Source organism: Rhodnius prolixus, unplaced genomic scaffold (genome assembly GCF_049639745.1).
Source record: "Rhodnius prolixus isolate KJV_2025 unplaced genomic scaffold, Rpr scaffold_3, whole genome shotgun sequence".
Lineage (NCBI taxonomy): Eukaryota > Metazoa > Arthropoda > Insecta > Hemiptera > Reduviidae > Rhodnius > Rhodnius prolixus.
Window position 1 is genome coordinate 9,454,228 of NW_027411603.1, and position 12,188 is coordinate 9,466,415.

Here is a 12,188-nt window from a genome sequence, read left to right on the forward strand (position 1 = left end):
TATTGTTTATCTTGTATCTCTTTTGGCATCTTCTCCACTTATATATAGCCTCTGATCTCTATGATCTCTAGTTAGTTATTTCCCAGATTGATGCGAAAAATGATTAAAATCAGACTAGTCTTACTTTCAGTTCTCCTTAGCAATATCAAAGCAGGTAAGAAATATTTAATTAAAAAGTGTTTACTTATATATTTTGTATTGCAATAAAATCATCTTCTGTTACTCTTTGTGAAGTTGATCCGACAGCTTATTTATTATGTTCTATGTAATTTAAAACTGTTTGTGATGGGTGTTCCTGTATTGTTTAGAGGACACCTTTTTGATATAAACACTGGTAAATCTACAAAAGTTGAAAAAATTATTTTTTAAATTTATAAATATTTACAAAATTTAATTTGAACTTAGCTGTGAGGGTTTATAAATAAATAAAAAATTTAGAGCATTCTTTTCGCGATTGTTTTGAAATAAATCGTAGTAAAAACTTCAATTGTTCATCTAACTAAGGACAAAAAATAACACCTTTTTGTTATAAACACTGGTAAATCTACAAAAGTTGAAAAAATTTTTTTTAAATTTATAAATATTTACAAAATTTAATTTGAACTTAGCTGTGAGGGTTTTTCTCTCTTAAAATGTCTCTTAAAACAGTTAGATACCTAACACCAGTTAAGTTCTCTCTGTAGAAGTATGGGTCAATTAGTTGATTTCCTAAAACTCCACACCAAACGTTTGTAGAAAAAACAACCTGAACGTCGAATAACTCTAGCCTGCCTAGATCTTGACTTCGCCACCATAAGTGCTGCTACAAGCAAAGCGTGGGAGTCCAGAGTTTTGGCATGTCTATCCGTTGATTGTGCCCAGTTTGAACAGATTCTTTAAAAAAAATAACGTAATTTTGACAATAAACGGATTTTTTTTTTCATATTATAAATGACCATAACTTTTGAAAAACCTAACCGATTTCAAAAATGTTTTTTTGTTTTTTTAATAAATATCAAATACTATAAAAAGTATGGAGAAAAAAAAATAACGTTCCATTTGAAAAAACAAAAGTTGGATGCTGTATCTCGAGATACAAGGGTTTAAAAAAATGGATCAATCACTGAAAATAAACTAGACTAAAAATGATTAAATACGTTTTTTTTATTTTTTCGAAATTTCCCGCCGTTTAAAAAAAAAAGTCACCCTGTATATCTTCCTTTCTTCTTAATTCAATCCACGACCAATGGATCCATGATGATTGGCTAAGAAATCTTCTCTAGTGTTTCTAAGTGCTAGATATAAGCGTTCTGAATTTTGTTTAGTGTCCTAGCCAACTTAACTGGTGCTGCGAAATTCTCTTTTATAACTCCACGGAGTGTGCCTCTTATTGCCTCACTTAGAATTCCGTTCTTCTCTCATTTAAGGAGATATTATTGTATGTAGTCTCTGACATCAATCTCGTTGAGAATGCCTATCTTGATCGTACCGGCTGCAATAAATCTAATACATTCCTATTGAAGTGAGCTTCAAGGTACATCTGGTTTAATGCAGTGATTACCACGTGAACTTTTAGTAAATGGGAGTTTGCAGTTCCCATTCCGCAAATAACAACTTTTTACTTCATAGCCAAATTATAATTGTAAAACTGTGAAATAAGTTCCACAAATTAAACAATATTCAGTCCTCCGTCAACGACACCTAACAGTTTTGCTTAGCCTGATAAAATTAACGATTACTATACTGAAGTACAACAAATTGTATAATATTTAGTTTTTTTAAATGCCCTTTTCTTTTAAACTTTTACTAACACATTAATTTGTCGAAAAGTAAGGCCCATAATTAGTTAATGTCACAATTTCAGATGAAAAGTATTTTTCCATTGCATGTGAACATCATGAACTATTGATTGGTTGCCACAATGATTCCTACTTGAGAATCGAAAATGTTACGTACGGGAGGAAGAGTAGAGCAATTTGCCCTTGGGATGGCTCTATGTTCAGAGTTGACTGTGTCGCCGAAACAGGACTAAATATTATGCAATCAAGGTAACGAATTTTTTAATAACTTTTTTAACTTTTTTGTTCATAAAAATGTTACTATTATGTATATATAATTCAACAATGGTGACGTAACCTTGCGCACGCCTATAATGGATGGTACTTCCAGAATATTAGCTATAATTGGAGGGTGTAGTAAATCGTTAATAAAAAATTTAAATGTATTTTCTGGACAGTTACGACCCGTAGTAAAAATTTATGAAATCAATTGGGTGTTCTTTGTATCAATTTTGCTGATTTATTGAAGTCCAGAATAAAACGAACGGGTTGTATATCCCCTCGACTATATTTTTCTAAATGCTCAAGATTAGATACTAAATTTCCTTCCAATTATTATTTTTTCCTAAATGTTAGACGTCTAAATCATAGATTCATGAAATTATAAAATGAATTTTGAAAAAATTAAGTCGTCTGGTCACCACAGATTACAAATATAATGAAAAAAAATGTGATAAGATACCGATAGTTTCATTATTAAAATCGTAACCACCAAAATAAACTATGGTCAAACTCTTACAATAAGTTCCCAAAACAAACACGAGATTTACGAATTCAATAGAAAAAAAAATAGTATAGTTGTTTTATCGTTTATTTTATTTTTTATAAAACCCAGTGAGCGCAATCCATCAGTACGCGCGCCACGAAAGATCCAAAAGTATTTCCCAGAATATGTCCTACTTTGGAGGTCAAAACTTATACACTGTTCGAGAACATATCTAACACACATGAAAAAATCACATCTAAAAATTTTAGGCTACTATGCGAGTGACTAGTTTGCTGAATTAGAAATAATAATTTAGAGTGATGTCTCAAGAAAAATTTGCAAATCTGGCGCGCTAAATATCTTAGGAAATTCTCTCTTGTTATAGGCCTATTTTCTTCGAACAAGCAATAATCTGAGGGAATGTGGTAAAGCCCTTTCTTAAGAGATCTTAAAAGATTAAGTTTATTGTATAACACGTTGTAAATGGGGAATTTAAATTTTAAGTAGTCCAATTTCATTGTAGGTTTATCAGTCAGACATGTAAATACCTGTGCAGTAGGTATTTTTAATGTGCTTTTTTAAAATATAATAATTTTAATACCTTTTATTTCAGATGTAATAATTTTAGAAATTGTACTGTAAATGCAAGCAACACTGTATTTGGAGACCCTTGCTTTAATACTTACAAGTATCTTGAGGTGGAATATAGTTGCATAAAGAGGAATTAATTACAACTCGATTGGGCCTTTGATAGTGTAAGGATTTTATTATAGATCCGTTACCATTTTATAACTTAACATTTTAAACTAATCGATAATCGTTTAATACTCGGCGAAGAATCTCTGCATTCAAAGCATTTCCTGAGTGCCCTCTTTTTTCTTTTGTATTCTGTATCCATTGCGACGCGAAAACCATTTTATCTGGTGTTCCATGTTGAATTCAGAATTAGTCTTCAATGTCAAGTTACCGTGGGTCAAAAAGTATTGGCACACACTGCTTTTTTTTCGTTTATTTAAACAATGTGTCAAAATAAGTTTTGGTTACGGTATCCTTAAAATAGGACTTAGGTATGATATATTATAGCAATAAATTGAAGACACAATTTTTTGTCTATAATTAATCTTTCTGGCTGGTTTATTAGAAATAAATATGGCAAAAACGGAAGGAAATTACGAACAATTCTGAAACAGAGTTATTGAATAACATCCCCGCGAGCTTAGTTATCGTCACGTAGCAGTTAGATTACATACACGAAAATAATGTTTAATAATAAAAATTTTTTATTTCATTACAATAATAATTTCCCGTAATTTTGTAGAATCTGAACAGGTTGTTCAGTTTTTTGTTAACTGTTGGGTTAAATGTGTTTTGAAACATATTTTATATTCCTAAAGCGCACTAAAATAGTACATTTTCTCATTTTTCAGGTGATAAATGTTCCTAAAACATCCATCTTAGTTGGTTACTTGCTGTGGAGGTTTTATTAGCGTAATTTCATACTATTTTAAGGAAGGTATTATATATTCTATTTTGTGGAGTGAATAAAATCATCTAACAGAACAATCCTAACAGACAAATTTTTAAACCATTATCTGTGGATTCTTAATTATATTGTAATTTTAAATCACAACGTCTATGTAGTGTTAAAAAGGTTATTATGATCCCTATTACATAAGGTTTTGGAGTATACAGAGCTTGTGATAAAATATGATCTAAAAATTACTCATTGTGGCGATAAAGAAAGGGTAAGTAAGCCTCATTGCATATTGCGTCGTTTAAAGTATCAAAATAAAATTCTTTGGTTTATCCACTACAACTCCACCGGGATATAGAAGTTTAATTCTTCAAGAATACCAAGATAACTTGTAAATGAGACAGTTACATAGATATAGGACCTCAGCAATTGTACTCAGCAAGAAATCAGCATGAATCGAGAATTAGAATCCAGGTGGCTGAATTCGTTGATTAATAGATCTGTTCGTGAACAGTACTATTGAAAAAATGAGGCTGTGAAAAAATTACGATAGTAACATTAGGAACACGCGTCTTAATGATTAGGGCGTACCAAGTGCCTATGCCTGCAACTAACAGTGAAGTACCCATAGCTTCTAGCACCTTTTTATTCAACCCCTCGGAGATTATATGACGGAGAAAAATTCTGATATGAGCAAATTATTGATAAGGATTAACCGATGGAATTACTAGACCAAGTTACTCGGATTACAGCAGTCACACCTTCCTAGTGCAAAAGAGAAACGGTGAAAAAAGATTATTAATTGCATTGTATCAGCTGACAAATAGAATAACGGCCTATTTTTTCAGGCAGGCTTTACTTCCCACAATCAAGTAGGTGTCAGATACGAACCAACTCTCATTTTCAATCACTGATTAAATAATAAAGATAGTTTATTACTAAACTAAAATTTCAATTTTAAAGGAAATCTATCGAGCCAAATTTTGGGGATCGCCAAAATGATGTCGTAAGTATTAGCTTTCTATTTTCGTCTTAAAAACTTGAATTTCTTTTAAAAGCTCTAGTCTAAATCAAGTGAGAAAAAAAGATATTATATAATCAGAAATATTTTATTATCAAAAGTCCCGACCGCATGGTCCTTCTCCTCGTGCACCACCATAATTAATAAGTAAATGGATTAAAAAATATTTTGTGTTTAGGGAAATTTTTTTTATTCAAAATGTCATAAAATTCAATCAAAAATAATTGATAATAGTATTTGTAAAGTAAGACATATGTGGGCTAAATTCTTGGCCAAAGTATACCTAGTTTCCTTTTTTAATCCTTTTTTCTTACTTTACGTTCCAAATCAGGCCAACCCTACCTGTACTACATACTGGGGGCATAGAAATGGAATACAGATAATAAAACATTCATGATTCTTGGCAAAATTGTTACTTGTATTTCCAAAACTGGACAACTTGTATGAAATTCTAGTGGCCTAGAATTAGGATACAGAAGAGAAAACATTCACTATTCTCGGCAGTTATCAATGTGGGTTTAGCAGGCTACCTATTATTACCTGTTTGATAACCTGTGTAAAAGCCTTCTTTTGATGTTTGAAATTCAAACTTTGAATGTGTAGTTAGAGTGCTTAACAAATGATAATAAAATATATTGCTCTTTATATACATTTTTACTGTTTTGTTAATCATATGTATTATCATATGAAATAAGAAATTCTAACAAAGTTAAGGTGATTCAGCATCTGAAAATGGTTCAAGAATTCTTCTTTCCAGTTTTATGTGTTCTTAGATTCTTTTTTATTTTCTCTTCGTTTTCGATGTGTTAAGTTTTCTTCCAGGTAAGTGGATTTTTTTTATGTATCCCTAATTTGAATAATTTCTTTTGGTTGCCTGGTCGGTAAGTGTACCATCTGGCACAAGTAATATCATGCAGTGTAACTGAGAATTCTTGATTATTCACACAACAATATTTTTTTCAATATTATCTTCTGATCTGTTATTTTATTAGACGTAGTTTTACTAGAAGTAAATTAGGATACCTATCTTGCTAAGTCAGTCAGCTATTATTCTTTAGTAGAGTACTGAAAAACAGTGTCGAAAATTTGACTTGTTTGCAATTCTTTCCTTAGTAGTTTAAATGAGGAAGTAAAAAGTTGAGCTTCAACTTTTATGTGTTTTGTTTTGGTAATCAGCTCCCCATCTGACTCATAAGTTTTGTTGAAAAGTCTGTATATCTGGGGCGTTCAGTTTTAATGAAACAATTTTGCAATTTCGCACAATTTACAAATAGCTAATATTTGCAAATAACATTAAATGATTTTCTCAGGGGTGGCTAACCCGCGGCACGCGTGCCTCAGTTTGGTACGGGAATTTTAACAGTGGCACACAAACTTATTGAATTGAGAAAAATAAAAATTGAAATTATAATATTGTTGTATATAGGGACATTGTCATTATCCGTAAGATTAATTTGTACCAACGAGCAATTTTCCAAATTTACCCGCTGTCACTTATTGTTGTAGGTTTGAATCAACATAATATGTTTCTAAAAAAGTGTTCTCTAATATGAACGTAACAAATAATAAACACAATAAATGCAAAATATCTCTCAAGATTATCTGATATGCACATAAAACGCCATATTATATTAGCATCTCCATGAACTAATCCTAATATTGTTGACTTGGTAAGAAATCTACAAATTCAGAAGCCACATTAATTAAATACTAACTATTTAATAATTATTTAGATTCGGCGAGGAGTCGCACACTCTCCGTCTTTACTATTTTTGGACACTTTCTTCCAGAGGTTAAATCGGGAAAAATCACTGTCAGAAATCTATGATAAAGCTTGTAATCTACCCGATAACAAATACTGCACAGCCGTGTATGAATTCTGGTGGTCAAAGACATAAATCTTATGGAGAAAATTGTGGCTAAAGAATGTCCTGTCCTATTTTCTGGTTCATCCAAGATGGGTGTTTGATGATGAAACTTCTATGGGCGATAGAATATTTAGTTTAAAAAGTAAATTATGGATTGTTATTGGAATGATTACATTTGAAGTAGTCTGTAAAGAATACTTTGTATTTGAGTATCTCCTAATAGGATACTCACATAAGATTTATGAACATAGATTAAAGTAATTAAATCATGCACGACAGTTACTAAAATTAGAAACCATCTATAAAGAAATAAATTGATTCTCAGTAACTTAGTTCTACATGCTGTGGAATTTGAGACTTTTCGCAACAACTCGGTCTGTATATTTCTCCAGTTTTAAGAGAAGTTTAAGGATCTTCTTAGCAGGATTGATAGTTTTTTTTCCTTCACCATTCTGTTGGCCTCTTTTTTGCTTTGAAAGGTACAGTATTCTGGCGTCCAAAATCAGCTGTAGGATGTTTGTTAACGGTAATCGCAGATCCCAGAGGGCATTCCACAGAGATTTCAGATGATACCGTCATTTACCTTGATACGTTTGAAAACTTTATTTCCAAATTTAATGGAATCCATGAATTTACAAAGACAAAGATGATGACAAAGATTTGAAGCTGTAAATTTATTTATAACTATCATTCGACACTATTCTGGTATTTTTGGGACAAAATTTCCAATCAAATCAAATCAATCGAGTTTTGAATGATGTCCCAATTTCAGATGAGTAGTGTTGAATTTTTATAGATAAAATTGTATGATAATTGGTTTTATCTTACTTTTTTATTTGTTTTTGGGATATCTCCGTACAAAAGGAGTTGACATAGTAAAGAAAAACAATACATTTATAAATTAGAGAATCATAAACAGCCTGTTCGCTGTTCAAAAGGTTTTGCGGTTTAAGGATTAGTCCCGCAAGGCTAAGATAATAGCCTATAAAACCATTATCAGACCCATCGTCACATACGTCAGCGAAACATGGGTGCTCAGCAAAGAAAATGAAAAGATCCTCGGGGTTTGGGAAAGAAAAATATTAGAAAGATATTTGGCCCGAAAATCATTGCGAGAGTGGCGTCTGTAAAATAAGAAAGAATCTAGAACTGATATAATTGTTTGGAGAACCAGAAGTAGTGGCCCAAATAAAGAAGGGAAGATTAAGATGGTTGGGAACGTGGAGAGGATACCTGCGGGTAGAGTACCCCGAAAACTGTTAAATGAAAACCCAGGATAAAGAAGAATTCGAGGGCGCCCTCCACTTAGATAGCTGGATGACCTTCGTCGGGTTGGAGTGAGAAAATGGCGCCTTAAGGCCACAGACCGTGATGAATGGAGAAAACATTTTGAGGAGGTTCAGGTCGTACTTTAAGGACTGTTGAACCAAATAGTGAGTGAAAAAATCATAAACTTTGCTCATGACTCAAACTATAGTAAAACAAATTTTCGAACGTCTGCGTATTATTTCAGACTCATAAGTCTATGTTATAGAGATCTTTCGTTCAAAGGGCACACTGCATAAAAATATAATTTTGCCTTAACTACTTACACAAGTAAATTTTTTAGATTTTCTGTTTCATTTAAATTAGGTGAAATTTATTAGATATATTAATTTTTTTAAGTAGAAAACAATGATTTTTCAGTGACATTTCAGACAAAAAAAAAAAAAAAATAGTAATTTAGATTTAGAATACAATTTTTCAGTTTTTCGTGATTTCTTCGAAAATTGAACATTTTCACAACAACAACATCAGTTGGTTTTTCATCTCAATATAATTTCTTTATTTTTGACTTCTCATTTTTTTTTCTTGTATAAATAAGTAATTATCTCCAAGGTGGGCTCCCTAATTATTATCAAGGATGAACGGTTCGCTGCTGCTGACTTTCGTATCTCTTTCCCTCAGGCACTTTTATTTATTCACAATGAAGTTTCTTATTTCGTAACATTCCTTATAAGAACCCACCTGTCTTCTTTAATATACTTGTATAAACTTTTATTTAAATGGCATTTTTATTTCATTGTTAATTGAAGTAGTATTAATATGCTGTATGCTATACATAACATTGGCTAGTTTAGAGGGTAAGCATCATTCATCATTTCAGCATTAAAAAAGGTTTTAATGTAATTTTTTTTTTCTTTAGCTAGTGCCTTCGCCCCTGGGCTTCCCTTTGTCGACTTGCATGATCGCCTTTCTTCACATCCAGCACGTAAGTTGAAATGATTCGCTCCATTTCTACATTCCGTTAAATCAATAAGGAAAAATCTCCTTTACCTACCATGTTATTACCTATCTTATGGAGCTTTTCTTCAGGTAGTCTTAACCATTATTTTTTATACCTAAAACATTTTAACATAAATAATCATTTATTCACATAAGTTAAATATTTTAATTTGAATCTGAATAAAAAGTTGTAATTTCGTTCAACAAGAGGTTTAAATTACATTTAAAAAAATTTACCTTTAGGAAATATTGGATTCCAAAATATGGAATGAATTCCAAATACCAGATCACGGGTTAGAATCGAAGCTGCTGGCCTTTAGATTTTCGCTTCCTAGGAGCTTCTTACTATGCACTATCCAGTCATCAACTGTTCTCGGTGACGAGAGAACACTGTCCGGAGGCCGGCAGTGCACTGGATAAAGCTCCGAGCGCTAATAACCTCAGATGTTGACGCGCCTTAAATAAAACAAAATAATTAAGTTTTACTTCATAAATAGTCGTTTAGTGGGTAGCGAAAAGATTTACTTTTTAATAAATGATCTATGTGGGAGAGGGCCACCTCAAAAATCTAAAAAAATGTTTTTGCATTTCCTGCCATTGAGAGTTCAAAACATTGTACTTTAAATATTTTTCCGTCACTTTAATATCTTTTTTTTTTTACAATCTAAAAAAGTTTTGTAATAGAGAAGGCAGTGCAGGTTACAGTAAGTAACCTTACCCATTATCTCTTGGCCGATAATCTCTAGGTTCCGTTCAATTTTATTTATCTTATAATTAGAGATCACCTTTATCCAGTGTACATATCTTCTTTTATAATTTATGTTCTAAAAGTGGAACCTATTCTAGTGTTTCTGAAATAACAATCTAGCAAGTTTTAACCAATGTCAACATTAAGAAGTTTATCTTTCTTTTTAAAGTAAAGTTGCACCTCGAGTTTCTGCAATACACGTATAAGAAATTTCAGTGTTCTTATACCTTGAACTATTTCCAACACGAGTTTTAGGTCAATTGAAAAACCGGTTACTGTAAGTAGTTAATCCCTTTTCTTTTAATTTCTTCACTTCTACTGTAAGTGGAGTCGAAATCACTCCACCAAAGTGAGTAATTAAAATCTGATTATGCATGAAAGACCGAAACCGGTTAACGTTTCAATAAACATGCGTGATACGACGGACAAAATCAAAGATGTTATCTGGCTCCGCGGACCTCACCACATTTCAAAAATGAATGTACTTCACATCTTCTAGTAAATGGTGTCACAGGAATATGGAAGATTTACTTGATTGCCGTGCGAAATGGATTTATAGACAACCCTTTACTCTGTATCTACATGTACTCTTGAAAACCGTAAGTTTATCAAATTATTGATATTTTATTAGTTGTTACTTGTAGTTGAGGATGATCAATACACATCGTAGAAATTTGTAAATAATATTTCTCGCTGGCTTTGCCATAATTCATGTCTCTGAATTTAAATTAATATAGCAGGGTTTGTAATTTATTGCCCCCAATTAGAGAATATTATTTTTTTTAATCCACAATTTGTAGAAAAAATCAGAAATTTGTGGCTAATTAAAGCCTCCATATAAAAAAAAAAGAAGCAATAAAAAATCAATTAAGTGTACAATTATTCAAAGAAAAAATGAAAAAATTTTTATTGTTCTAGCTACAAAATAAAGAATTCTAACTTAAAACTTATGATAACGTGATATTCATTACTATCTAGCAGCAACTGCCTAAACTTGAAAAATGTTTCAAATAAAAGTTATAGATCAAGATTTTTGAAACCACTAAGCCTACTTTAAATAAAATCATTGAAGCCGATTTCATCGGTTCCTCAGACGTCAAAAGAAAAATAAAACTAGAGCACCCCTTGACATTTCGTTTTTTAGTTTATGCTCATAAAATCTGAACACATTTTCTAAAAGTAATTTTTTTGGGGCTTTAAAAGTAGTTTTATTCACCCATTTTTGTATTTGTTCAAGATTAAACTTGCTTACTTCATTATAATGAATAGCATTTAGAAAAAAGAAAGAAATTCTCGTTAGGAGACTCTAAAATGGTTATTTCTGTTGATACCTTGTCATCAGAAGTCCAAGATAATCCTGTCAACTGCTCTTCTCCTTGAAATAAGAAACTAGGAAGAAAAAGAGGGAAAAAATATTTCCGTTTACTAAGTAGTGCATGCCCTTGCCATCTACTGGTGATTTTTAGAACTATTAAAATTATGTTTTATAATATATTTTTCATTGCGATCAAAAGGATGAATAAAACATCTTGTGTGCTTCTCACAAGACATTTTTAAATTAAATTCCTATGGTTTTAATGCATTTTGAACTTCAAATATATGAAATATATTACTTCCTACCAACAATACCATTCAATTTGTGTTCTTATCACTTGTGCAGTCCACGGAAACAGTTACAGCTAACATATAATAATTTGCTGGTCATTCTACCGACTAGAATGCATTTTTTTTCCTTCGTTTTGAAGTTATTTTCCTAAACTCGAGCAACTTAATAAGTATAATCCAGCACTGCTGTAGATACTAGTGGTAAAAAGTAATATATTCTAATATTCTGGTCATCCTAATGACCTAATACTAATGCTTCTAAATTTTGCCTACGTTTTTGAAGCACGGTTTTCTAATTCGAGAAACCTATTATACATATTCTTCTAACTCTCTTTTATGTACATATATGATGAGAGCCAAAATGTAATAATAGCTGGTTGATCTTGCTACCTAAAGTGTATATACTGCCTCTGCTTTACGTTTAATTGGTGAGAGCTAAAATTTACTAACTTGCAGGTCATGCTAACTAATATTTCCTAATTTTTGCTTTGTTTTTAAACTTTTTTTTATTATTATTTTGACGATTTACTTTATATATAGAATCTCTTCTTTATGGAGTGGAATAGCTGCAATGCAGCCTTTTTTTGTAAAGTTACTTCTAGTCGAAAATTGTAAAAGAAAAATGTTTAATTTACAAATAATTTGGCCCCCCTTAATCGAAAAATTTTTACTTTTTTTATTTTA

At 31.4% G+C, this 12,188-nt stretch overlaps 2 protein-coding genes and 1 long non-coding RNA gene across 3 annotated transcripts in view; 2 read left to right on the forward strand and 1 right to left on the reverse strand.

Moving 5' to 3' along the window:
- LOC141452799 (L-rhamnose-binding lectin ELEL-1-like) lies at positions 1 to 4,086 on the forward strand. The gene is made up of 4 exons (XM_074125241.1): positions 1 to 154; positions 1,844 to 2,027; positions 3,137 to 3,278; positions 3,951 to 4,086. The coding sequence occupies exons 1-3, from the start codon at positions 91 to 93 to the stop codon at positions 3,249 to 3,251; spliced, it is 363 nt and encodes a 120-aa protein (XP_073981342.1). The 5' UTR covers positions 1 to 90; the 3' UTR covers positions 3,252 to 3,278; positions 3,951 to 4,086.
- A 511-nt stretch (positions 4,087 to 4,597) lies between these two features.
- Positions 4,598 to 12,188, forward strand: part of LOC141452213 (uncharacterized) — a 38,928-nt gene continuing 31,337 nt past the window's right edge. The window contains exons 1-4 of the mRNA XM_074124140.1: positions 4,598 to 4,613; positions 4,707 to 4,869; positions 4,961 to 5,003; positions 9,072 to 9,084. Coding sequence (XP_073980241.1) covers positions 4,598 to 4,613; positions 4,707 to 4,869; positions 4,961 to 5,003; positions 9,072 to 9,084 — 235 coding nt within the window. The remainder of the gene's footprint in view (positions 4,614 to 4,706; positions 4,870 to 4,960; positions 5,004 to 9,071; positions 9,085 to 12,188) is intronic.
- On the reverse strand, positions 9,386 to 9,819 carry LOC141452802 (uncharacterized). Its single transcript, XR_012457633.1, has 2 exons — positions 9,677 to 9,819; positions 9,386 to 9,607 (listed from the first exon to the last, which is right to left on the reverse strand). It is a non-coding gene; the product is annotated as an uncharacterized lncRNA (long non-coding RNA).

Coding starts and splice junctions, on each gene's coding strand:
- LOC141452799 (XM_074125241.1), top strand. CDS start 91: ATGCGAAAAATGATTAAAATCAGACTAGTCTTACTTTCAGTTCTCCTT. Junction 155..1,843: donor CCTTAGCAATATCAAAGCAG/GTAAGAAATATT, acceptor TCACAATTTCAG/ATGAAAAGTATTTTTCCATT. Junction 2,028..3,136: donor CTAAATATTATGCAATCAAG/GTAACGAATTTT, acceptor CTTTTATTTCAG/ATGTAATAATTTTAGAAATT.